Genomic DNA, 27,705 nt, shown 5'->3' with positions numbered 1-27,705 from the left:
GATTGTCCACAGATTTCAAGAGAGCTGAGACAACCACAGTCCCACAGAAGCTCAGCTCAGAGCCAGGGATCCCTGAAGTTTGTCGCTGAAGAGATCATTGCTCAAAAAACATGTTTATACATCAGCCTATAGAATGCCAAAATAAAAAGCTTTATGAAATCCTGGCAATCCGTTATTAATTATTGGATTTCCTTGAAGTTAATGTAACTTTTAGATATCTCTTTTTTATTTCAGCAAAAGTCCTGCCATTTGTTTATGGCTTGCAATTTTTTTTCTGCTACACTCTCAAAAACTTAATTTTTAAAAACTACCTATGAAGAAATTCAGACACATGCATATGCTGAATGACTCTAACAACTCTCAGGTGCTGTAATCTATGAAAAGTCAGCCATCTCTGAAAAGAATTTGCTACTGCAGCAACTAATACCTCGAGAATTGTAGCAGGAAGAAAAGCAATTGTTTTTTAGCCTCCTCATTAAGATGTCCATTTCTTCTTTACACACATAATTTAAATCTTATCCTCTTATAGGCACAATACACACAGATGCAATCAATGTTGAAGAGCTCTTAGGTAAACATCCCAAAAGTTTTATGATACAATCTTACCAAAATATTTTAAAGTTCTGGTAATTAGTATCAAATTATATGAACAATACATAGGCATGTAGTGTATTTGCTTACTGTATCAAAGATTAAGCATACTTTACTAAGTATAGTATAGAAAAGCAACACCTGATCTCAAAACGCAGTTTCAGAATTCCTTCAAGGACACAACAGGTCGCCTCTCTTCTCCCCCACTTCTTGTAAAAGGGATATGCAGTAATACAGTTTCAAACAAAGCTTCTCTATGTCCATTTACAATATGACTACAGGAACTGCTGTCACAGTGAAAAACAAATCAGCAACACAGAAGGACTGACCTGAAGTTGGTAATGGTTTATAAAGCTCCAGATATTGCTCACCATGCAGCATCTATGTAAAGAAAGTGTTATCAATTGATGGCTTTCTCCCCCAAGTCAATATACAGCTATTTTAGAAAGTGTTGAGAGCAAACAAATTTTAAAAAACCCAAGTTTTATTATTTTGTTTTTCTAACTTCATCCCCAAAGTATTTTCAAATAAAGTTTTACGCAGTTTAAAAAATGCATAGTGAACAGAAATTAAAATCTAATATCAAATTCATCATACATATCATCGTAGGAAGACACATTATACAAATGAAGTAAATGAATAATTTCTTATGATGTAAGAATATCAAACACTGAATTTTACTTTTCTAGAACAAAGGGTACTTAACAATGTTACAAAAATACTAATTGAAGTCAACATACAGTTATATGACACATAAGCAAAATTAGTTACTTTACTCTTCCATACCTTTGCAAGATCAATATTTAGTCCTGGAAGAGAAGGGACACCATCAAACATGGAAGTCTGAGCAGGAATTACTCCAAAGCTGGGTAAACAGCAGAACTCTTCACTCCCTTCAAAGAGAAATTTTAGATGGTCTGGATCCTTAGTTGACATTCCCACACCAAGAGCATATAGAATAGGCTCCAAGTGAGTATATTTATACACGTTGGTAGCCAATTCACGGCCAACAATGCCTGCCTGGAAATTAGAAGTCAATATAAAATAAAAATTAAAAATAGTTAATATTGAACTTGCACTCTTTCTATAATTCTTCTATGAGACAAACTTGACATTTAAGCATCTTCTTTACAGTCACATGTACACATTAAGTATGAGTAATAAATATACCATAAAATATTAATTAATTCATTGCAATACAATGAATGAATGCAAGGCATTATGCCTTGCTTCAGGCAATCTACTTCAAGAATAAATGGTGTAGCTTCATACAGCTGCACTCCCAGCAGTGCACAAGATTTTTTCTAAAACAAGCCACAGATGAAATAATTAACACCATAAGACTGTAACAAGGAAAAATTACCCACAGAGAAGGAGCCAGAGCAAAATGACACTGTCGAACACCACCCAAGCCTTGCCCCTTTTCTGAACAATACCCTAATTAAAGAGGCCTAACAGAGATTACTAGCACCTAGATTCTGCATTATTCAGTTTATTCACCCATAAGTTTTCCAGTCATTAATAAGAAAAATACAGACTGAAGCCTGGAGATATTTTTTGTTCTGCTTCCCTCCTTCACAGTTTAAACCCCACCTTTCTTTTGGCAGACAGCAAGCCATAGTACAAGCTGGCCAGCAGCACAAGTCTCTCTGCTCAAGGTTTTCACCCACCTTTGTGTCCAGTTGGTAGACAGATATACTTACCGTGTCAACAGATGAAGAGACCACTGATCCAGAGCTTGTTGAATTCATAGAAACACTCCCTTGAGATTCTATCTGACTCAGAGCATCACTCAATACACTTATGGACTCTAGAGAAAGGAATTGAAGAAAACTCACTTATAGATAACCATACATGACACACATGAGTTACAGACACAAAACAAACACATTACCAAGTACGATATAGCCTTGGTATTTCTCAGTTCACTTTTAAACACAATAAATATACATCTGCAAATTGAGCACAGTGCTGTATTTAACAAGCACCCCCACAAAAATAGAGCATAAGTGATTTCTATACATCAGTTCTGCATCCACAAATCAACCATGACACCTATCTCCACATGTTAAGGAGAAGATAATGAGCACTGTATGTTTCAACTCTCAGAGAAACAAGCATCTGAAAATTACTACCTATTATCTTATCACAAAAGTTATTTACACTACAAGTCACAGGTCTAATCTCCTGACTGTTACCTTCTTTCTGGAATCAGACAGACAGACAGAAAAGCAAGTAAGTCTGAGACTGAACAATGACAATTTTAAGTGAGATGATGTGTGGCTGAGTTCAGCTAAGGTAAAGACTGGCCATCAAGAGCAGCTTATTCCTTGAAGCATAATATGGCTAAAGATCAATATTAAGCATTAGAAAGAATCATACAAAAGGTGATGAGAATCTTGCACAGAAAAATAAAAATCAGAGGAGTGCAAAATCATTACTTAACTACCTTAATCTGGAGTCACTCTCCTCCACTTCAAAACCCCTGTGCCCACACTGACTTGCATTGCTGTTTGGACTAACACAATGCTGTTCTATCACACAGCCCTGCTCCAATAACTCTTAGTTATTACTAAGTTATTGCAGTTATTACTGCAAGGTAACTGCATGCTGTCTTGTAGAATCTTGTTTTCCTAAACTATTTCATGAAATGAATATAAGAAAAGAAATATAGAGCTACTGGTGTTGCCCGAACCGAGGAAACACAAAACAACCGAAGTTATTTTATGCGGTGCTTTATTGAGGGCCCTGGGGACCTGAGGACTAATGTCCAAAGTCAGAGCCCCCCAAACCTGCTACAAAATCACTGAGTATATATATGTTTTCTTTCCAATTTGCTTCATCTTAACGAATTTGATTTCTAGACACATCTACCTGATTTATGATTACATTGTGACTTTGTTTTTCGTTAACTGAACATTCTTTATCATCATTAATCTACTACACCCTATTAGATAAGTCACACACTCCACTTAGCAGATTACTTAAATAAACAAACTGTTCTATAGCTACATTCCTTAGACAAGTCTTTCTCCCCTCATCAGTATGCTCTATTGATCCTTTTGATCGCTACTGGCAACTTCGCTACACAACAGTGTTTACACTCAGGCCTACTGATCCCTCCAAGCCTTAGCATGACTACTACTAAAGTTTTTATTCATGGTTTTGCAACACTGGGAGAAGTAACAGACTGTTTCTACTTTTTCTGCAGGAACCAAAGGAAGGTTTCACATCACTTTAAAATCTTCACAGGAAAACACAGGCTTGACCTCCAAGTAAACCTGAATGTTTCCTCAACTTAGCATGGTGACAAACTACTCACATGAATGAATATAATGATCACTTTTAATGGTGAAACCCAAAGATCAACAACATGCATTTTAGACAAAATGTCTTAATTAAAACCAACAATATAAAGGTAACCTGTAAATTAATAATGGTGCACAATACTACAATCTCCTTTTCAAGGAGTCCCTCTTCCAGAACGTATGATACGAGTGGACAGTAAAACTGTTGAGCTCACTAATGTCTGGCTGAACACTAAGGAGATCACATAATCATAGCATAGTTTGGGCTGGAAGAGACCTTTAAAGGTTAGCTAGACCAACTCCTCTGCAACGATCAGATACATATTCAACTAGATGAAGTTGCTCAAGAGCCTCGGCATACCTGACCTTGAATGTTTACAGGATGGGGCATCTACTACCTGTCCGAAAAATCCATTCCAGTTTTTAACTGTCCTCATTGTAAAAAACTTCTTACAGCTCATCTAAATCAACCCTCTCTTAGTTACAGCAGGCCATTATCCCTCATCCTGCTGTAACAGGCCCTGCGAAAAAACTAACTACCAAAAGACTGCAAAAAGATGTCACTGAAGCCTTCTCCACACCGAACAAACCCAACTCTCTCAGCCTTTCCTTTTAGGAGAGGAGCTCCATCACTTTGATCACTTTTGAGGCCTCCTCTAGCCTTGTTCCAGCTGGTCTGTGTCTTTCCTGTGCTGAAGACTGCAGAGCTGGATGCCGTACTCCAAGTAGAGATGAGACTTCCTGGGGGCAAAGTCACTTCCCTCAACCTGCTGGCCATGTTTCTTTTGATGCATCCCAGGGTACAATTGACCTTCTGGGCTGCAGGTGCACATTGCCAGCTTTTGTCCAACTTTTCCTCCACCAGCATCTCCCAAGTCTTTCTCCAGAGGGATGTTTCTGATGCCTTCATCTTGTATTGATACTGGAGCTTGCCCCAACCTAGGTGCACCACCTTGCACTTGGCATTGAAGAAGCTCATGAAGTTCCCACAGGCTCACTCATCAAGCTTGTCCAGGTCCCTCCGGATGACATCCCATCCCTCAGGTGTGTCACCACACCACTCAGCCCAGTGCACCCTCAGCAAGTTTGCAGAGTGTGCACTCACAGTACTGTTCACAATACAGGCCCCCAAGGGACACCATTCATTACTGATCTCCACATAGACATTGAGACACTGACCACTACCCTCTGGATGTGATCAACCAACCAACACCACCTGCACTGAACAGTTCATCACATCTGTACCTCTGCAATTTAGAGAGACAGGCACTATGGGGACTGTGTCAAAGGCCTTATACAAGTTCAGACAGATTACATTCATAGCCCTTCCCTTACTCACTAATATAGTCACTCCATCACAGAAGGCCATTGGGCTGGTCAGACGGGACTTGCCCTTCATGAATCTGTACTGGCTGTCTCACACCACTTCCCTGTTCTCCAGGATCTTCCCCTGCACAGAGGTGAGACTGACAAGTTGGGAATTCCCACCTCTCTGATTTTTTTTTAAATGTATGATGTGATGTTGTCCATCCTTGATGCCGAAGGTCTCATCAAAATTGTTTTAGTTTTGGATTTTTTAAAGACTGTGGCCTACTGTTACATTTGTAATCAGCAAAAGCACTTGAACTGGATTACACCAGAATCATTTAGTAACACATTTATTGCTTTTCAAATATGAAATGCTCTTTCAAGTACTCCTGGTTTTATTCCCTTGTATCTATGACAGACGTCAGCTGTGTGAGGTATGTCTACGGTTCCAGGCCCAAACTTTTTTGAAAGTATCAGCAAAAAGTGTACACTGTTCTTTATGTTTCAAGGTGGTTTTCATCCTCTCGTATCAAAGCTACTTTTAAGATGCTACTCCTTTGGGATGCCTGAAGATGCTCAAGCAAGCTCTTAGAATATCATCAAATACAGGCAGCAAAACTGGGGGAAGGGTGTTGCTGTTGTTTTCGATTTTTTTAATAAAGTGAAAAAAAAAGTTAAGTTCTTTTTCCACCTCCCTGAATTACTATGTTACATAACTTTTCCAGGTAAGAGCCCCAGTACTGACATATTCCTTTCATCTTCCAGGGACTGCTGCAGCAGCATGCAAGTGTGATGTCTCAACACATAATTTATTTCAGTCTTCCCCACATTTCTGCTGCTTGGCATACGATACTGGACTTAGGGTTATGATCAAATACATCATTATGAGCTAGCAATGCAATATCATACTACCCAAAAAGAAAGATGAAACACTAATTAAACCGGTAAGTGAAGTTTAGACACTGATAAATTTTGCATTCATTTTGAGTACTACCAGTTGAAACTGAGCAGGAAAGCAGAGCGTTACAAGACAAGACTTTTCAGTAAACACAGAAGGATATCTGAAATTACGGCTTCAGCAGTAGACTTAACTATGACAATCTGTACTTTTTAACGTAAGACTCCTCACACTGAGTAAGGTTCTTTTTAAGACCCCAGAAATATACAATTACACCAAAGGGTATAATTTTGGCAGAAACAAACCCAGCAGAAAACCTTTTAATTAACACAATTATTTTATTATTGGTATGGGGGTATTTTTTAAATTGTTATACTACCAGTGACCGCTAAAAACTTAAATGTTCACCACCTCCGAATGGCCTGCTATTATACAGCAAATCATTAGCAGACAGCAGGAAAAGATTAAGCTGGAGAACAAAGGTTGAAAATAGTCACAACAAAGGCGGTCTCCTTCCAAAGGGGACATTGCATATGAACCATATGCTTTTACAATGGAGAAAACAGTGCAAGCGTTTAAACCCTTTTTAACACATATAAGGAAAGCTGACACTGAAGCTGGAACACTTCTCCTCTTATGCAAATTCTTTTTTAATATACAAAGTGTGCCTACATACATACACACATATTCTATGTATTCTGCATTAATATTTTCTATGTCAGACATACGCTTTTGAGATGTGCCATAAGTCAAACAATGAGAGTACTCAAGTTGTTCTCTGTAAATAGATAGCTTCTAAGGGAATTAAAAATGCACACAAATTTCTAAGAGCCAATTGCAGACCTATAAAATATTCTATTTAGCTGAAACTGGCTCACATCATCACAACTGAAGAGGATATTCAGACAGAATGTCTCATATGGGTAACACATGCTTCCCCAGATAACAGAACAAGTAAACATGCTAACTGGTGCCACAGATACTACAGAATGCTGTGTACAGTATACAGTCTGCAAGATAGGAATGGCCCCTATCACAGTACAATCTGACTCCCTTTCCACAACAGGAAGAACTGGACAATGATACAAGAGCAAGTAGTACACCACAGAGGCAAGGAGAAAACACACCAACATGCAGTGCATGTGACCTACTGCACCATGCACCACACATTCAGAAGCTTCTGCATCACACTTGATTTGGTCTTTTTGCTTATGTGTCTTTTGCTTGTGTGAATACAAAGTCAAGCCTCTCTTATATAATATAGCAAATATATTAATACCAAAATTAGCATCTTGGATTACAAGGTTTTCTGCTACATTAAAAGCAAACACTTTATCTAATTGCTTTTTTTGGGGGGCTTGGGGTCTTTTTTACTAGATACAAAGTTTAGTACACAATTGCTCTTCACACTATCAAATCACTCAAATTAATGAACTCTGCAGGAAGAGTTTTAACTTGCAGATATTAGGATTGTACTTTTTAATTTTTAATGCAAGTACTATAATTAGTTTCCATTATGTCACAGTCAGATACCTTCATGCAATAAAGTGGAGACTTTGACAGCAGAAAAACTTCTAGTAAAACTAAAAATTTTATTCAGCTAACTTGAGAATTTTCCTCAACCCTAATGCAGATTCTCACAAATACACAATACAACAATTAATGAACAAGTTTTTATTCAGTACCTGTGGCTTGATGGCACCAAAATGAAAAAGCTGTAACTTGGCTAAGTTCATAAAGAAAAAGAAGCTAAGGCATGGAAATTTCATGCCAATGTAGTATTTACGACCTCCTGACTAGTGGAAACCTGCCACGTTGTAGTGTAAGCACTTTTACTTCAGGAGTTCAAAATCTTCTTCAGTTTTTTTATTCTTCATGGCATCAACTGGCAGATGTGAAATACCATATATAATGTTGAAGCAACTTTGAAAAGAAATCCCCATCTACAACACTTTTCTGCTAGCAACGCATAAATACAACACAGTATATGTGACAGGTTGCAGAACAGATTAGAAGGGATAAAGTTGGTATGTTGTTATAAATACCATTCCATAGCAGAACAGACAACATGTACAAACTTGCACACATTTAGAAACAGGGTATCTGTAAGCCAAAGATCAGTAAGGTGACCTAGAACTACTATTTGGATGGCTACATTCCCAGTGTGCAAAGATGTGAGGGAAAGGAAAGTGTTTCCATATCCCGGTTTTAGTATAGGCATCTAGAAGCCTACCCCTAAGGTTTTTAATAAAACGTCCTAATGGATTTCTGAATCGACAGCTTAAACATCTACTGTGCATTTAAGTATCTTTGAAATTCAACTGGCATTGTACATAAGTATGCCTCTTTCCCTCCTGCCCTACACTCTTAAATGCTGGCAAGGAACAAGCAAATTAAACAAAGCATTGAAAAACATTTTGGTCTCCAGCCAGCAGGGTGATGTGACCCAAGAACACAAGGCACAATAAGAACTTATTTGCTGTGATATATCCCAAGACTTAATCAGAGCTTTTTGATAGAGAGACATTCACCAAAAACCAAGATTCCAGGACTGAAAGGAAAATATATTCTCTCTATTACACTATGCTGAATGCATGTAGGCACAATCGAAACACTGTCATCATTCTGACTGTAATGCTTAAAACGACAGTGATGTCACTTCTCTAGAAACCCTGAAGAAAGATAAATTATGTCTTAATTCTATAGGTAAGAACATAAAAGTTTCTTTAGAAAGATCTGATCATACTGAAACAGTAAATTATTAATGTAACACATTTACAAAAAAATTCACTGGTTCTGTAGGTTTTGAAGTTTCAGCAAATGTTTGAAAGAAAGCTCTTCCAAGCTTTGCTTACCCCAGATAGCTTGGTATCTTGGAACCACATACAGAGAATCAAAGCACAGTTTGGGTTGGAAGGAACCTCCAGTGGGCAGCTAGTCCAACCTCCCTGCAAATCCCCTGAGTAGGGACATCTTCAAGAAAATTAGTTTGCTCAGAGCCCAGTCTGACCAGACCTTGAATATTTCCAGGCATGCGGCACCCACCACCTCTCTGGGCAACTTCTGCCAGTGTTTCACCAACCTCATTGTAAAAATCTTCCCTCTTGTATCTAATATAATTGATCCCCTTTTAGTTTAAAACCTTTACGCACTGTCCTATGGCAGCAGGCCCTGCTATAATATTTGTCCCATCTTTCCCATATTTCTCATAGGCCCCTGTAAAGTACTGAAAGGCTGCAATAAAGTCTCCCCAGAGCATCCTCTTCCCCAGGCTGAACAACCCCAGCTCTCAAAAGTCTCCCTTACCTTGGATGCTTCTGGGTTTGCTGGCATTATCAAAGTCACACACCTTCTCCCATTTATCTCTCACAGCTTCAGGTGTCATTGGCTGATTCTTTCCTCTGACAATGGCACCCAAGGATCGCTCCCAGCGCACTAATGGGAAACATGAGCCAGAAAGTTTAAGTTAGAGACAAAGAAGCTTTTCATTACTTCAGGTAACTTTCATCTCAGCCACTGTCTTCAAGATGGTATAATAAAGGAAACGTGTTAAGTACTCCAATGTAACTCAGCAGTGTAATTTCTAGCTGGACTGAAAGGGCTCTCTGCTTTCACAAGCATTTAGAAAGGGAACAGCACTGGTTTTAAACTTCACTGAAGCTACAAAAGACTCTCCAGAAATACTAGTTTTAGGATCCTGTCTGCTGAAAAATTGTATTTAGTATATACTTAGAGGATTTCTCTTCTGACATGACTTTGACTACTAACGCTTAGGCATCTTCTGAAAGACTTCTGAAAGAATGGAAAACTACAGGGAAAAAGTGAAAACCACTTGTTAGCTATGAAAGAACATTAATACCAGTAGCCAGGATCTCCAAATGGTCTCTGAAGTTGTATTCCAACACTGTAACCTCAGAGAAACTGGTCAGGCCAATGTGAAATTAGTTCCATAAGGATACAGACTTCCTGAACTGTAAATCTAATACTTAAACAGTCACGTAGGGTTTGTCCTCAATTAGCAAAAGCCAATGAATAAGGCCATACTGGTACCGTATTAACAACCTGGTTTAATTTCAGTAACTTCAACGATAGCCATTATAATGACAAAAAATGGTATTTTCTCTTTTTCAAAGTGCAGATTTTCAGCTGTACTAAAACCTGACTCCTTGTGCAGGTCAGAGAGATGTTTTGTACTGCTGTCCTGCTTCTTTTAAACTGTTTACCACACTTCCTGGAAACACTATTCCAGTTACACACAACATGTGCAGTTAGTTAGAAATGTAATGTAATGTAGTAAAGTAAGTGGTTATCAAGTAAGGAAAAAAAATTTTTTTTCAAAAAAATAAAATGACTTCCTGAACTAACAGCCCTACTTCCAAGCCACTGGTGATACCCATGTAGGCTGAAAAGTGGAACAGTTATCAAAATTAATGTTTGTTCAATGTATTTAGGAAGAATGTCAAGATACGTCATACGCTGAATATTTTTTCTTTCCCTAAGTCCTCAGTATTGTCTGCAAGTTTTCTTTACATTCATACTTAACATAGTTACTGGAGTCACTCAAGGAAAATACAGAGGTGACATGGCAACTAGTTATTTAAGAAGACTAATTGCCTCAACATGCATACACACTACTTTAATAGAAGTGTAAGTTAACATAGAAAGCATTGAAAAAGCTGCCTGTTTACCAGCATGTGCTACTTTTATATCACGAAAAAATAAAATTATCAAGAAAAGGCAGCAATGTATACCTAGCAACACAAATTCTACTTCAAATTATGCCTGGGATCCAAGAGTTAAGGGTACTTAGGCAGATTTTCTGTTACTGTTAGCTCAAATGCATAACAATGCACATACCTAACCTACCAGTTTTTCCCACATGAAGTTAGATTTGTTACTTTTACTGTATGTAAGTTTAGTAGGGTTCAGTTTCCTCTGAACCCTGAGCTTTTATTAATCTTCTCACCTGAAAAAAAATGTCTTGAGCATACAGGTTAACTGTAAAGAAAATCTGCACAGCTTTGATGTCAATTCAAAGAACCATCCTGCAACAAAAAAGTACTCACATTTTCCAATCCATCCAGCTCCCACCTGCCAAGAAAAAAATAATATGATCAGTTTGTAACGTGCCACAAAGCAAAGCTTTAGTAATGTTGGGAAACAAAACTATATTCCAGAATAAACTCAACATTAAAAATTTCTGAACTGCTGCTGGTTGTATTTAACAGTTTAGTTAAGCACCTGAATGTGATCAACATAAAACAGTTTCCATGCAATGTATGAGTTAGCAGCTTAAAGACAATACCTGTAATGAATATCATAATTAGGTAATTAATCCTTCCTGCAAGTTACTTTCCATGTTTAAATGATTTAGAAAACAAAAATGTCTTTTGAATTTTGGTTTCTTTTAAACCTTAAAAGAATACAGTAAGAATTGTAACAATCAAATGGGTAGCATTTTGAGCACAGACCAGAATTTGACAAGGCTGCTACTGCCTGAATTACTTGTCAAATACAGCACAACAGGGTCAACATTTCATCTGTCTATGATAAGTATGTTTTTCATACTTAATAATTTCGCTTCAGCAAGAAATTTAAGACTGAACAGCATAAAACAACTGATTCTGGGGAGAGGAGCAAAGAGAGGGAAAGAGGGAGAAGAAGGGAAAATAAAAAATTACCTCAAACAGACTGCCATTTTCAGCACAGCTCTCGTGGCAAAGCCAAACTACTAAGGGAGCAACATACTCTGGTTTGAATGCATCGACCAGATCTAGAGGAAATTGGAGGGGAATCATGAAATAGAAATACTCCACAGTTTCCCCAAATTATTTAATCTAATACCCTCTGATGAACAGCAGAGCCAGGAGAATTTAATCAACAGTGTTCTGTCACAGAAACGACAAACCAAATGAAACATTTGAAGATTCAATATATATGAACATCCTGTGAGATACATATATGCCACCAAACCCCATGATATTGCTTCTCAGCCAGAGAGATGAAAGCCTGTTTAAAGGTTGGGAATTCGGGCAGACTGCAAAGGCAGATAACCTTCACACATTTCCATCTGACAGGCAGCCTGAAACAAGAATAAGCCAGCTATACATTATCCTCATGGAGATGTACCTGAGAAATTTTGCTTTCAGTCCGCTAGTCCACTATACAGATGAGCCATGACAAAAATAATTGCAGCTGCTGAATGTGTAAGATTTATCTCATTTGGAAATGCTGATTTTTTCCAAATGATATAGGGAATTATCAGCCCTGCTAAATTTATATTTCAATACTTTTTTGGGATTTTCATTGATATCTGGCACAACAGAAAACTATCTGACAATTGAGACATTGTCATGGAACAGAGTATGGTTGTCCAGGCAGCTCTTGGCACATATTCTATCCACTGTCTGAATAACAACTTTGCCTAATTTCCTTTTCCAGCTTTTAGAATATTATTCTTTCAGCAGCAACAGAAATATAGCTGTTCCTCAGCTAAAGGTCATCAAGCATTTTCAATTACAGCCAGATTTTCCCAGATGAAGAGCTGGGAAAGCTTATCATTCTGAGTACGACTTTAATAGCAAAACTAAAGTAAACAGAAATTCATTTTTAGAAGTTACATAAAAGTAGAAGAAAGCTGAATTCCATTTAATACAGCATGTTTTAACTGCATAGCAAACTGCTTAGGCTTTTCCAAAATATTTCACCTTATGCCACACACAATTTAGTCTCAAAAATTAGCACTAGACTGTTATCATTAATGTTTTTAATCCACTATTAAAGCAATTAAGAAATAGGTAGTAGAAATTAAGAAGTAGGTAGTAGAAGTTTAAAAAAAAAAAACAAACGAAACAACACCAAAGATGCAAACTACATTTAAGAGCTCTTAGAAAGAACAACAGTATGTGGACCAAGTTGAACACACATAACTGGCAATGAAAAAACATAGATGCCTCCACATATCTGAAGACAAACAGGAAAGTAGTGACTAAGATAACATGGATAATTTGATATGACATCTGAAAATGTTCTTTAAAGTTTCAAATCTTTTAAGAGTATTTGAAAACTGACAGGGACAGAGTGAATGAGACAACAAGTAAGTTATGAGTGCTGTAAGTATTTTACAGAGAAGACCAAAGGATCTCACTCTTCTTAAAATGACTGAGAAAGAAAATTATGAGGTATTCTTTATCATCCTATGTAGATTAAATATCTTCAGAACATACCAACTACTGTACTCCATTTTACACTGCATGATTAATGTATTTGGATCTTTTGTAAAAAAGTGCAATAAATCACTGAAACCTACAACCTGTAAGACTGCTAGAGTCATGACCACCTGGATTATTTATATTTAAACCAGGCTACTTCAGTCAAACAAAATCAAGCATTCAATCTGCGCATGAGGTACAAAATATATTACTCACCAGTACCCTGTCTACCAGTTTGATAAATGTGATTATTTCCTTGGCTTTGAAATCTGCCTATCATCAGGGAAAAGAAGGTCAGGAGTGATTCTAGAAGACTTTCTGAGAGCAATTTTCTTTTACAGACTTTTTTTTCCAAATTATTTTTCTTTCTTCTAGTCATTTGCCAAAGTAATTAGTCAGTCTATTTATCCTAAATTTACACTTTACAAACAACTGTCTCCTAAAATGTTCCTTACACTAACTTCCCAATGCAATACTCTGTTAAAACCTGTTCAAACACTGAAAGATAGTAGCTGTGCAATAAATTAGGAAACTCAGCTTACTATCATCTCCTGCTGATCATGGAACCACTAAGTACACACATGGTATGTTGTGCAAAAACTCAGTATTTTGCAATTAGACAATATTGTAACAAGTGCAGACACCTTATGCACATACCTGATTGCACATGTGATGAAACAAACAAGCCTCACCACTACTGTAAGAGGAGCTTGGAAGAGATTACCATTAAAGAGGTTTGCCACATGAAATTGCTTTTGCAAATGAGAAACTTTGCCTCATATCTTGTGGCAGAAGATAAGAATTTCTCACAACAGACAAAGTAAGCTGACACTTCAGTGACAAAAAGATACTGGAACAATGGATTTGTAGTATATGAAATATGAAGGACTTGCATTTTCTAAGAGGTAAGAAAGTTTGTTGTGCTTCAATTCACTGAGAAATATCAGTACATGTAGACTTCAAATGATTCACCTTGTGGCATGACAGTCTGGGTCAGCCTGGATCCAGCAGTAGGAGCAATTGTGTTGCAGTGGATGTTATACTTCCGGCCTTCAATTGCAATTGTGTTTGCAAGACCCAAAAGGCCAAGTTTTGCAGCACTGTAGTTTGCCTGACCAAAGTTTCCATATATTCCAGCAGCTGAGGATGTCATAATTATTCTTAGGAGGGAGGAGAGGAAAAAAAAAAAAAAAATAAAAAAAAAATCAATTATTCCTTCAAGTTATTTGATTCTACACAACCATATTTTCCAGCTTTGGCATTACAGTCTCCATATTCCACAAAACAAAGTATGCAAAATAAGAAAATATTATTTGTTGATTTTGCTAACAATCAGGTAACTATTTAATGTTTGCCAGAAAACAAACATGGTAAATCTTGAAGTACTGTCAGATAACAGAAAACTAACAAGGTCCTGAGGTTTTCTGAGTTATACTGCAAAACTAGGGAAGCTATTTTGTGACTCTAAGTCCAGTACAGAGAAATGTGATTTCATTTCTAACCACATTTCAGGTAGTGTTATTCTTACAACTAATAAATGGTTTCAACACTTAGAAGAAAACTTCTTTACTGAATATTATACTGAAAATTATTTCCCTTATTATTATCTACCTGGTAATATCTGAAGACCCATTCTCAAAGAATTCACATTCAGAGAATTCTAATATGCATTAAATGTGTGACAGAAGAAGACAAAGTCTTGCTCTTTACTGTCCCCATTATTGCTGTGGAGGTGACTGAACTGCTCACATGAGACCTCTGAAAACAGCTGCAGTTCACAGCGGGTTTGAGGAAAGAAAAAGTTGTGCTGCAGGTCATCTCAAATGAAAGAAATGGGTCTACAACTTCACTTTTAAAGGAATCCTTATCGGATTCTGTTCTAATCTACTTGTAAACATACTGCTCAGCTGGGATCAACGTATATTTCATTTTCTTTTATCTGCCTCACTGCCAACAATCTAATGTTTTTAATCTAAGTAAAGAAATGTGTTGCAAGTATTGGCTCAACATGATGGAGAAAAGCTACAAACCCTTTGTAAAGGAAGTATTTTGTAGATGGTACATGTCTATACACAAACTGCAGAAACACTCACTACCACTTATCTGAGCAAATACAAAAAAGAAGCCCAGGAAAGCATTTTCTTAAATGGATGCAACTCTAGACTTAAACTGTTTTTGAAGAAATAATTAAATTTCAAACTCCCACACTTAAGACCTTTGCTATCCTCACAGTTCAGTTCCCCAGGTAAGTGTGAATGCTATTTAGGCCACAGGAAGAGAAAACAGCTCACACAGGTTTTCAACATGTGGGTATGGTTAAGATTAATACAATCACAACATCTGTGCTTTGATAAGGTTTCTGATAAAACAACAACAATGAAAAAACATAAAAGATCTGATTTCACTGCACTCTTTTTGAGTTAACAGTAATACATACAAAAAACAGACTAAAAACAATCACATAATTTCTAAGACAAGTACATTTGTCCAAAGGTTTAAAACTAACAAACAAATAAAAATCCAAGAGAACCCAAAACCAAACAAAAAACCCCACGATCTATGGACAGAACTGCATGTACCAGTCATTTGAATGAGAAGGAGCAGGACAAGAGTCCCACAGTACTCCTGAGTAGCAGTAACATACAAGTTACAAACATTTCTAACCATGAACAGAAATGGTATTTTTATAGTCTTACAACTTCTGTCTGAGACAGTCAGAAAAACATATTTAAATTCATGGGAAAAAAAAAACCCCTTTAAACATTTGGCTAGGCAGGTAGAGAGAGGGGATCAGAACTGAAAATGCATTTGAACTGATTTTGCTTCACCCCTGGGAAAGTGAAAGAAAATAATGCAAAACTCCTTCACTGTTTGGGTATGCATCAGTCTGCTATACCCTACTGAAAAATGCAAAACAGAAGACACATTTTTACCTGCCAAATTTCTGGTTTTTCATATGATTCCATGCAGCTCGGGTGACCAGGAACGATCCCCTCAAATGAATTCTATGAATTATATCTAGGAAGAAATTGAAGTCAGTTTAGTAATTCCAGGATTTTGTCTCCCAGCTTGAAATGCACCATGTGTCTTCTTCATGACAAAAAACACAATCTCTTCATACTCTGAAACTGTTACTAAAAGAATGATGGGCTCTTTTTTCTCTTTTGATAGACCATTTTTCAGCACTTGCCGGAACATACACTGATCATGAGGGGGCTGCCCACATACACTGCCTCTTAGATGGGACTCTCCGGCACAGAATTCAAAATTCCTGCACTTAGCAGACTCAGACAAGAACTACAGAAGATAGTCTATCTTTGCCAAAGTATTCTCCATCAGCTTATCACCATCTACAATCTAACTGAAGGGTTTGCATTTTCTTCTGTTGCTTGGCACATCAGCTTGCTTTCCTCTCTAGTTCCTTCTGGGTCTTTCAAGTCTGTTTAGTATTCAGCCTCTCAGTGCTGGCACTTGGAATGTTCTGCTCACAAAAACTATTGTGTGTAATTCACATGGCTCTTTTTCTTACCGCTTTTGGCAACCAGGAGTGGGAAGAAAAGCCCTTCTTCCCCTTTGGAACTACATACACCTACAATGCATTGCAGCACAGACCTGGTTTGCACACTGAACATAAGAAGCTTACCACTAAATTTGCAGGGAAAAAGGTAAGCCTTCCCTGTCTTCTTGTTCCAGTGTGGGGGATGTACCCGTCACCCTTCACAGAGAAAATACATTTTGAAGTAATTTTAAAATCAACTCACCCCAATCTTCATCACTTATCCGAACAAACGAACGATCTCTTAGGATCCTAAAATGCAACATCAGGAAAAAAAAACCACAAACACAAGATCAACATTTATTTAAACATAAGGGATAGCCCACACTCAAACAAGACAAGACCCTCACGTATACTCACCCAGCATTGTTTATAACAATATCTGAAAAAAAAAAAAGTAAACTAATTCAATGCACTGATAAAATACAAGCTTGTTTCTATTTTTCTCCGACTTCTACCTATATACAGAACAGAACACTGGACATATAAATCATATTACATATATTCTATAGCTCCTTGTTCTCATGAATTCTACACCTCAGGAGTAAGTACAACATAATACTTCAGGACAGGCAAATCTCACCCTGACTGGGACATCAGCAGGACAAAGCCTGACAGGGAGGCATAGCTATGAAGTGCTGGCTGCCTAGCCATCCTGTACAGTTTCGAAGCCTGCTTTGAATTTCAGAGTGCCCCGATTATGCAGTTTGGGCCACCATCGTTGTTGCAGTAGCCCAAATGACAACTAGAGGAACCACAGAGTCACAAAGCTAAAAAAGCAACCTGGATCATAACAATTTCTTGTCAGAAATTTAAATAGGTTCCTTTTGGCTTTGATTATGTGTACTTTAAGTCATGTAACCCTGAGTTAAAACCACTAAGTGGTTTAATATAGTGGCAATCACACGGTTAAAAAAGAATTCTTATTGTTAGATAAAATACCTCAGGGTTTTCTTTTTCATTTCTGTTAATACATTTTGACCTTATATAAGCAGAAGAGCTTCCAAAACATAAGAGTGTTGCTTTCAGCAACATTATTTATGCTAATTCTATGCAGCTAGTTATAACATTTCATAAACTCTGTGTTTTGTGACAGAAATTGTTAACCATAATTAAAAGTTCCAAAATTCTGAAGGGCAGGAAAACAAGAATCATATACGAAGCTTTAAACTTCTGCTCAAACTACCAAAAAATTCAGAAAAGCTGACCATTCAGATTAAAACCTGAAAGCCCCTTATTCCAATTTCATTGACCATAGGCATCAAGGGTTGGTGAATACTACTGTTGTCACACTGCATTTCATACACATTGTTAATTGCACTGTTTGTAATGGCTTTCACTTGCAAACAAGTTTCACCATGAAATAAGCAACTGTACCTATCCTCCCAAAAGCCTCCAGGGCTGTCTTCACAAGCTTTTCACCATCTTCCACGGAATCTATAAGAAGAAAGTACAAATTTTCAAAGACAATTAACTAGATACACTGCACTTCCAGGATACTAATGAGTAATTCCATAGATCTAAGAAGAATAAATTGTGTACAATCCCAGTGAGAACTAAGTTCAAATTCAGCCCCTGTCTGCATGTGGCCTAAAGCAAATCCCACAGCTGTGCAGTAAGTCTAAACGGCACAACATTCACCATTGTAAGAAAAATACAAAGCAAAGCAAGCAAGAATCATCCATTCCCATTTTGCTTCTAAAAACTGCAGATGGACACTTCAATGTTATGAAATCAGAGAAGGGCATTAGTAGACAAATCTCAATAACAAGAAGCAATTAATACATTGCTTTTAGCATCTGTCTTCCCACTTCACACAATATTACACCTGTTTAATGTAGGTGTTACTGGCAAGCTGGCAGTGCTCTTCTACTAAGCAGCGTCAATTTTTCATTTAACATGTCCACTTCTCCTACAGATAAAGTATTACACTCGTCTAGAAAAATAACATACCATAATTGGGTACTGCTTTCCCTCCTTTTGCTCTGATTTCATCGACAACTTTGTCAGCAGCTGAGGAGCTTTTGCCATATCCCTTGAAATCACCTCCAAGATCATTCACTGTGCATGACAAATGAAATTTTTGTTGTTAACACTCAAGATTAGATTTCATGGTCTGTCCTTACCTCATTATCATACTGGAAGTTATAAGGAGTATTAATAAGGCCTGCTGCATCTGCATCTTACTGGAAACTACAGGTGATGAGAGAATAATAGTAGGACATGTGTTTTGGTTTTTTTTTTTTTTGAAAAGCAGTGCAACATAGATTACCCCCTTTTTAAATAATGTGGAAAACAGAACTTTTCTTCCCCCCCCTTCACCATGCATTCCACTTGCTTGCCCTGCCCAGGCTACCTCTGTAATTGTGTTGTAGTTCAGAGATTAAGATCTAGATTACAACCAAATCATAGGCAATTTATTCCAGTCTCTTGTCAAACTGCTCTAACTACTGCATGAACCATCAGCAAGACTGAGAATACTTTGTTCCTGTTTATTAATAGAGTAGCTAAACTGCTCATGGTCAACACCACTACACAAGAGATCCAGCGACCTGAACACATGAGAAGTTGTTCTCTGCTCTCTGCACTGGGGCGCGCATCACTAATGGCAGCTGGAATGCACCATCACCACACTCTGCTGCACTCCTGTATTTGCACACCCCACAGCTTCATGGAATTACCAGGTGAACAAAAACACTTCCAAAAAATCACACACAAACTCTGTACTTGGAAAAAGAGCTTCTAAAAATGGTAAGAAGCTTTATTTAAAGGGGTTCAAAATGGAATTGTAAGAAAGCCAGAATTGACTGAATTTACATGCAACACTGCCATTTTGCTAAACAGTCTTTTGATATGGTGAATTCCAGCTTTCTGCCTTCTAACTTCTAACCTCAAGAAGCCAGACTCAGTGAAATCCACAAAATATTCTTGCTGGTCCTGATGATAAACAGCAATGGCAAGTTTGTTGTGTGATCACAAAATGAAAAAGACCCATTTTGTGCCTTTTTTTTTTAAACTCTCCATGTAAACAGGAACACAGCTTGCAGGACACCTCACAAAATCCCTCTATTTTACCTAGATCAAGAAAGTCTCCAGAAAATTTAAGAGTAACTGAAAGTGCCAAAGCCCAGTAGAAGTCAGCACGGAAAGGGCAGGGACACGACATAACAAAAAAAACCCCGAACAACCAAACAACAACAAACCAAACCAAAAAATGCTCAGCCTGAAGCAGGCAGTACAAATATATTAACATATTGATGCAAAAAAGAAAGGAGACAAGATCTTCAAGCTAAACAGATCAGTGTTTAACAGTCCAGACATGCAGCTAACACAGTTTGGGTGAAGCATTTCATAAGGAAAATTTCTAATTGTAGTAAAGTCTTAGGACAGGCAACCCAGGCAGACTGCTCAACCTACAACATCCATGATACTAACGGAAAGCGAGTCAGGAACAACACTAGGATTCCTACTTTGTCCTGGGAAAGAAGGGTGAATGATTTTGTGGTAAACATACATACAAAGCATTCAGTCCTGTTAAGACCTTGCAACTATCTCCCACAGACAAGTTTACATATGTTTATCCTGCACTTCAACAGTGATTTGCGGACAAAAACGTAATTAAATATTAGGGAAAATTTTTCAAGGCAGGAAAGTACCTCAAGCTGAGCATAGGCCCTAATGGAGTTGAAACAAAAATGAATATGCAAGAAAGAATTGAGTCATTCTAGGTTTTGAAAATAATAAAATAATTCCATGAGTGTGATAGAGCAATTAAAAGAAACCCCGAACAATAAAATAGACAAATTACATTCTTTTAAGCCCAAGCTTTACATCATGCAATTTTCAGTCAAAAACATGCAGCAGGTAAGAGTCAGAGACAATAGTAGCTGTGACACAGCCTGGTTATAGTCTGAACCTTCGAGAAGAACTCCTCCAAGGCTATGAGTGTGCCATTAGTAGAACAGCAGAAACAAATGTGAAGGGTGAAACAGTTGGTGCTGTACAAGTTTTTTAAACAATAAGCCAGCTCATTTCTTGCTGTAGTCTGGTGTCACAAACCAAACACACATGTGGAACAATGTAGGTGTAGTGCTTGATTGCATCTTCCAGTTTGTTTTTTAAAGGACTCATGCAATTCAATACCATTTCACCATGCAAACAAAAATACAAGTAAGATACACATCAGGAGAGACACTTCAAAAGCATTACTTAAACCAAACAAAAACAGCGACACAGAAGAGCCCTCAGGTAGACTGAAAGAAACAGTATGTCTGAACACAACATAGGTTGCAAGACAAAGGCAAACCATCCCTCCCCCCTGCTTTCAACTTTTCCTGATGAGAGGCATGAAAGATACAAAGCATGACAAAAATCAGTAATGGCAAGTAACCTTTGGGTGATGAGAAGGGGGACTTTTCCATCTAAGTTATTCTTGTCAGTCTAACGACACCAACAGCAACTTACTCAACAGAGACACAGGACTGGACAGAAGAGGAGCCATGTTGGGACCTACTGATATTCTTCCAGCGCCTCAAAATATTCCTCCAGAGTATTTGATCACTATTCTTACAATGTAACCTCACTTCCATAACTGAAAAAAGGGAACTTGTTTAAAAGAGACAAGGCATGATTCTCATATCTGCTTGAGTTTTAAAAAACTACATGTTTACACAAGTAAATTCTCAACTCTTTGAAGTCAGAATCATAAGAGAACAAGAGAAACAAATACAAGCATGTACAGCTAACTGTAAAGCAATACTGCAAGACAAGCTAAAGTGTGGTGAAGTTTCCAAAACAAAACAAGAATTTGCCCTTACAGTCAATTCTTAACTTACTGTTTAGCTATTACACAGTAAGGCCAAGAGATAAAAAAGTATTAGCTTGTGTTATTAAAGAAGTATTAGCAATATAATACATTTTCCTTCAGATCATTCTGGACAGTCAGACCACCACCAGCTACAGATAGTCAATAAAATATTTGGGCTGCTTTAGTGACATACTTTTTGTTAAATAAGAACTAAATGTGAATTTTTGACATGCACAGTAAATACAGCAAGTATCAAAGGTGGCAACTATCAGAAAATAAAAAGAAAAAACTACATCTTTTTTTTAAGTTGTCTGCACACATACTCATTTGTAATCAATTAAGAAAAATTTTATCAAATTTTGTAAACTGAGATTGGGATGTTCATTAGAAAACTACTAAAAAGCAGAGAGCAGTGATTACTTGTCCGTAATCTCTTTAAGCATTTCATCTTGAATTCATCAACAATACCTGTACAAATTCATGCATAGGCAGAGAAATCATAAAATCATTTAGGCTGCAAAAGTGTTATAAGATCAAGTCCAGCCATTAACCTAACGCTGCCAAGTCCAGAAGCAAAGCATGTCCCTAAGTGCCACATCTACACATCTTTTAAATATCTCCGGGGTGGTCACTCGACCACTTCCATGGCCTGTTCCAGCGCCTGAAAACCCTTTCAGAAAGTGAACAAATTTTTCCCAACAGCCAATCTAAAAATGGCAGTGCTGACTGCTGGTGAGTACCCAAGAATATAACTTAACCTTCAGGAGTGCCTTGTGATGCAGCATTTTTCACAACTAAATACGCACTGAGAAGGTTCGACCAAGGAACTACAAAACCATCTGAAATCCTTTCCTGACAGCTCTTTGGCACTGAGACCAGACAGCTCTTCTGTCCCATGAGCTGCAGAAAGAAGCAATGCTACTGAGTTACATTTCAGTAACTTCTTTCCTGGGAGAAGGCTCTGTAAGACAACATAATCAAATGGTCATATTGGAAGCTTCTGAGCAGTATTTACCTGAGACAACAGGTAAATACACTCTGGCCAAAGACTGTGCTGAAGACTTGTATGCATAAAAGTCGAATCTAGGAAATTATTTGACTTGAACTGGCTTTCCAGCAAAGGTAAGCCCTTGGAAAAAATTGGGCAACTTGCTTCATAAGAGAATAAAGATTAGAGGCAAAATTTAAACAGCAAAAGATAAGAAGAAAACCATTACATAACAAAGGTTACTGTCAAAAAGGCCATGGACTATCAAAGCTATGTGAAAGCTTTGTGAAAAGGCAAAGGTTACAGTCTAGATGAAGTTAGTTAAGATAAAACTTACCAACTACTGAAGCACCTCTTTCGGCAAAAGCCAGAGCATATGCTCTGCCCAAACCTAGTTTAAAAAAAAAGAAAAAGTTAAAAACAAGAGTGAATTCATTTCCTGGATCACAATTCAGACAAAAGCTACACAAAAATTAATTGCATCAAGAAAAATGCACCAATTCAACACAAATACCTTGCACCTTCAAAGTAAAACATTATTTCCCCCAGGAGTTCCAAGTCTTTTTTAAGTACAAAATATAAAAGTAAACAAACAGATAAACAGTAAACAAAACCTCCAGTCAAGAGTAAAAAAAACCAAACAAACCATGCTTACTTCTTGTTATTGGATTCAACAGATGCATCTGGGAAAGCTGTATGCTGCTGAGTTTGTGCTTGTGATTGAGAAACACACTTGAAAGGAAGAACATTTAATGTTCTGGGGTAACACTGAAGAAGGAGGGGATGTCTCAAGTTAATTAATTACGTTCCAAGTGAATAAGATACTTCCCTAGTTAAAGTTAAGATTTGAAAAAGAAACTGAACAAAATTTAACTGTGACTGAAGATGCATTGAGAAAAATGGATACAAAGGAGTGCCTAATATCTCAGTTAACCAAACAGATACATAGTTTGCCTATCCTAAGACTGTAATTTCTGCATTACATACAAAAGTGAGTGCAGTGGACCTTCATTAAGGCTTAGATTCTAGTTGTGTTTGACATCAGTGGTTCTTTAAAATAAATGATTTACTGAGGTATTATCCATTGTACCAGTCAAAAGTTATTGGGATCAATGGCACTAATCTTTTTTTATTCATTTTAAAAGAAAAGGAGATTTGAATGATGATCAGAAAAAACTTTTTCAGAGTGCAAAGAGTATCTCTTTGCCCCTCACCAGAACATTCAAAGCCAGTTCTCAAAAAAAACAGTGGTTTAAAAAACAAGAACTGTTTAGATTGTTTTAAAGCACACTAATCTCACAGCAACAAGTTGAAATTTTCTTAAGACTCCTTTAGACCCCTGCAATGAATAGTTTTACATGTGAGGTGCATATACATCCCCTGCCTCATGTAATGCAAGTCAAAGAAAACTTTTTTTCTTTAGTTTTGAAAAGCCATACAACTGAGAAGTGCACAACACCAAGACCATGTTATACGTGCTGGCCTTGTCAACTTCTAAGGAAAGACTGAACACTTGAGAACCAAAACTAATCTTAAAAAGCCAGGCAGGAACAGTAATTCATAAGAGACATGCTCAAAGTGAAAAGAAATACTTTTTAGATGTCTGTGTATGTGAAAAAAGGTATCACTTTAACATAAATTGGTGATACAAATGTCTAAATAAACTCCCAGCTCCGATCTATTCACCAGCATCCAAAAAAAATCAATGCTGAAAAACATGCTATTAGTAATGAAGTCTAACTACAGTGTTGTAAACTAAATAAAAGCAAAATGAGAACTAATCTGCAGATTATAGGACCTCCCTTTATCTTGGCTTAAATTTAATCAACCACTTATTAAAAAGCTGTTGTGAAATAAAACATCCAAGGGCAGTTTTCTCTATTAACAAACAATTTTCAAGCAGTCTAATACTAGGAGTACAAGGGTCACTGTACACACACTTATGACAAGCAACTTTTACTCAGTGCAATGCTTTTTAGAAGCTTTGTTACTGTCACAGTGACCTTGTTTTGCTATTACGCAAGGTCCTAACCTGTTCTTTAGTGAACCTTCCTATTAGGAAGAAGCCTATAAATACAGATCTGGTAAAAGCAGAAAAGCACCATAAATAACTTGGTCTCAATTATTATCAAGTTGGTCACCTTCAGATGATGTACATGAACTGTTCAGTGCTTTGCAAAGCCCCTTCTTCACAAGACATCACTTAATCTAGGGCCCCAAAATGACTCCTCTGGCTATATGAAGCACCACAAAATGAGTGCAAAACTCCACTGTGGGGAGGGCAGAACCTTTCTTACAGAATGGCAGAACAAGCTCCTTTAGCAGCTCATCACAAACACAAACTTTGCCTCTCACTCGTCCACACTGACATATCATATTTTTGCTTAACTATCACAGTAGGCAAAGGTCAAAGCATGGACACAGAGGAAGGGAAAAAAAATAGTAAAACGGGGAGGAAGCACACCACAAAAAACCCGAACCAAGCCCACGCCATAACAACAAATACGAAAACATCTCCTGGCAAAACCAAGCATTCCTCTGCAGACCACGCTCCCTGGAGAGCCCAAGCCTGCAGACCACCAAGAGCGCAGGCCGGCCCGCTGCTGCTGTCAGAGGCCTCTCGCTGCCTCTCGCCGCCGCTGCCCCGGGCTGCCCGCCCCCAGGTAGGTGCCTCCAGGCGGCTCCGGGACCCGGGGCGGGGCAGGCAGCAGCAGGTGGGTGGCTGCTCTGCCCAGCACCCATGGCACACGCGAAACCCCGGCCGGAGCTTGGCTGTGCCAAACCACCGCGGCTCACGCGTCAGGCACTGGGTCCAAGGCACAGCTGGAAGGAATTAGGATATCAGGACAGGGGCAGGACATCCTGGCTGGGGCAGGACATCCACTGCTGACAGGGGCGCAGCGGCGCGGGTCCCTGCGTGTGTTTAAAGAGCAGAAATCACGCGTTAGGGGGGTTACCAACTTTGGGCAGTGCCGGGCCGGGCTCGGAGGGCAGCAGCTCCCGAGGGCAGCAGAAGGCACGGCCGTGACCCCTGCACGGCCTTGGCACGGCCGGGGCCCGGCACGGCAAGCGCTCCCCCGCCGCCCCGCTTCTCTCCTCTGCAAGAAACGACCCGCTTTGTCCCGGCGAAGCCGGACCGGCCCCCCCGGGGCACCTGCCAGGGCCGCGGGCAGCGGCGGCTGCGCGAAGCCCGCACCGCCCGGGCTCCCCCAGCAGTTCCGCCGCCTCCCGCCAGTGCGGAACACCCGGCCGGCGCTCACCTCCTCCGGCGCCCGTCACCAGCACCACCCGCCCGTCGAACCTCAGCCCCGCCATCGCTCCGCGCCGCCCGGCCGCACTGCTCTGCCGGCCTGGCCCCGCTGCGCCCACTCGGCCCCAGCGCTCCGCCGGCCCGCCCCACTCCCCCGCCGGCCCGCCCCACTGCGCGGCCCGCCCCCGGGAGAGGCGCCGCGGGGCGGGGAGAGCCGCCGCACCGCGCATGCGCCAGCACCGCCGCCCGCTGGGAACTGTAGTGCGCGATGGGACGGGATGGGCTGGGAGGGGAGAGGGAGGGAAGCGGGGAGGAAGGGATGGGGAATGGAGGGGCGGGAAGGAGGGGAGAGAAAGGAACAAGGGTTGTCGAAAAGAAGGGAAGGGATATGATGGGATGGGGTGAGGGGAGGAAGGAAAGTTTTCGGGAAGTTTAAGGAAAGGGAAGGGAAGGGAAGTGGGAAGGATGGGAGAGGAAGGGTTGGGGGAGGGAAAGGATACGATGGGATGAGGAGAGAAAGGGGATGGGGAGGGGAAAGGAACGGGTGGGGAAGGGATGGGGAATGGAGGGGAGAGAAGGGGATGGGGAAGGGAAGGGGAGAGGAAGGGAGAAGGAGGGGAAAGGAAGGGATGGGGTGGGGAAAGGAAGAGGAAAGGTACGGAAGGGATGCAGAGTGCAAGGCAAGGCCCCGGGACGGAGGCGGTGGTGCCCGGGATCAGCACCGCCCAGCACTGCTTTTCCAGGCTGGTTGTGAAAGGTGGGAAAGAGTGGGCTGTGCTGTCGGGCATGGATTGCCCGACATGGATGTCCTGCGGAGCGGGATTGCGAGACCAGGCTGCCCTGGTGTAAGACATCAGCCTCTGCCTAAAGTTAATCCATAGTTACTTCGTTCATATTAATCTTACAGTTCATGGTGTGCAGTTTTCTTTGGTCTGTTTACTATTTCCCAATCCAAATCACTGTTTTCAGCTCTGGTTGTGAGAACTCTGTGTATCGAGTAATTAAAGTGCAATTGCCCGCCCTTTCTTTGCCCGGCGGGTTTGGCTGCCCGTGAGCAGGGGGCGGTGCTGGGTGCAGTGCCCGGGGGCTGCAGGGCACTGGGGTGACAGTGCCAGGCACAGCATTCCCGCCGCATCCAAAGGACCCTCGGAGCGGGTGCTGCTGGTGCCTCTCTAGGAACGTGTTTAAGAAAAGATAAAACCTATTTTGCAGTCATTGTGAAGGAGTGGGGAAGATGAGGGAGGAACAGCTCTGCAGACACACTGGTTGGAGAAGGAGGAGTGAGAGAAGGTGCTTCAGCTGCAGGAGCAGGTTCCCCGGAGCGCCTAGAACACACCACAGTGAGACAGCCCCTGGAGCAGGTTTGCTGGCAGGACTTGTGATCCCATGGAGGACTGGAGCAGCCTGTTCCTGGAGGAATTCACCCTGTGGGAGGGACCCATGCTGGAGCAGTCCATGAAGAACTGCAGCCTGTGGGAGTGACCCCATGGTGAAGCAAAGGAAAGAGTGAGGTGGACAGAGTAGCAGAGAGTGCATTGTGTGTAGTTGAGCCAGCTGGTGGGCTGAATACAAAAGTACACATTTAATCATTATATTATTGCAGGAGTAGTGTGAGATGCTGTTATTCAGCATGTAACTGTGCTGGAGTTTCATAGGGCCACTGCTTATGTCTAGGGGGTGCTCAGGGAGCAGAGGATTGCATAAGGCACACACAGAAATATTTTTGGGGGAAATCATCTGCTTATTCCCTCTGCACAGATGAACTTTAATTGACGAGTAACCTTTCTT

At 39.6% G+C, this 27,705-nt stretch overlaps 1 protein-coding gene across 2 annotated transcripts in view; it reads right to left on the bottom strand.

Annotated features, from left to right (window-relative positions):
* Positions 1 to 26,082, bottom strand: part of HSD17B4 (hydroxysteroid 17-beta dehydrogenase 4) — a 63,499-nt gene extending 37,417 nt beyond the window's left edge. Inside the window, exons 1-14 of one of the 2 annotated variants that reach the window (XM_085043243.1) lie at positions 25,928 to 26,082; positions 23,005 to 23,058; positions 18,826 to 18,933; positions 18,250 to 18,309; positions 17,233 to 17,254; positions 17,078 to 17,124; positions 16,250 to 16,334; positions 14,289 to 14,476; positions 11,787 to 11,878; positions 11,172 to 11,196; positions 9,412 to 9,540; positions 2,295 to 2,401; positions 1,378 to 1,611; positions 921 to 972 (exon numbers count right to left, since the gene is read on the bottom strand). In XM_085043243.1, coding sequence (XP_084899369.1) covers positions 921 to 972; positions 1,378 to 1,611; positions 2,295 to 2,401; positions 9,412 to 9,540; positions 11,172 to 11,196; positions 11,787 to 11,878; positions 14,289 to 14,476; positions 16,250 to 16,334; positions 17,078 to 17,124; positions 17,233 to 17,254; positions 18,250 to 18,309; positions 18,826 to 18,933; positions 23,005 to 23,058; positions 25,928 to 25,982 — 1,258 coding nt within the window. In that variant the 5' untranslated portion in view covers positions 25,983 to 26,082. Of the gene's footprint in view, positions 1 to 920; positions 973 to 1,377; positions 1,612 to 2,294; positions 2,402 to 9,411; positions 9,541 to 11,171; positions 11,197 to 11,786; positions 11,879 to 14,288; positions 14,477 to 16,249; positions 16,335 to 17,077; positions 17,125 to 17,232; positions 17,255 to 18,249; positions 18,310 to 18,825; positions 18,934 to 23,004; positions 23,059 to 23,322; positions 23,390 to 25,927 lie in introns of those variants that run through there. The other variant, XM_085043244.1, reaches the window with a different exon arrangement.
* Between the last annotated feature and the right edge of the window lie 1,623 nt (positions 26,083 to 27,705).

The sequence above is a fragment of the Lichenostomus cassidix genome, chromosome Z (genome assembly GCF_008360975.1).
Source record: "Lichenostomus cassidix isolate B80296 chromosome Z, HeHo_3.0, whole genome shotgun sequence".
In the NCBI taxonomy this organism is placed as follows: Eukaryota; Metazoa; Chordata; class Aves; order Passeriformes; family Meliphagidae; genus Lichenostomus; species Lichenostomus cassidix.
The sequence above is the reverse complement of the archived record's forward strand: the minus strand, read 5'-3'. Positions and strand labels throughout refer to the sequence as shown.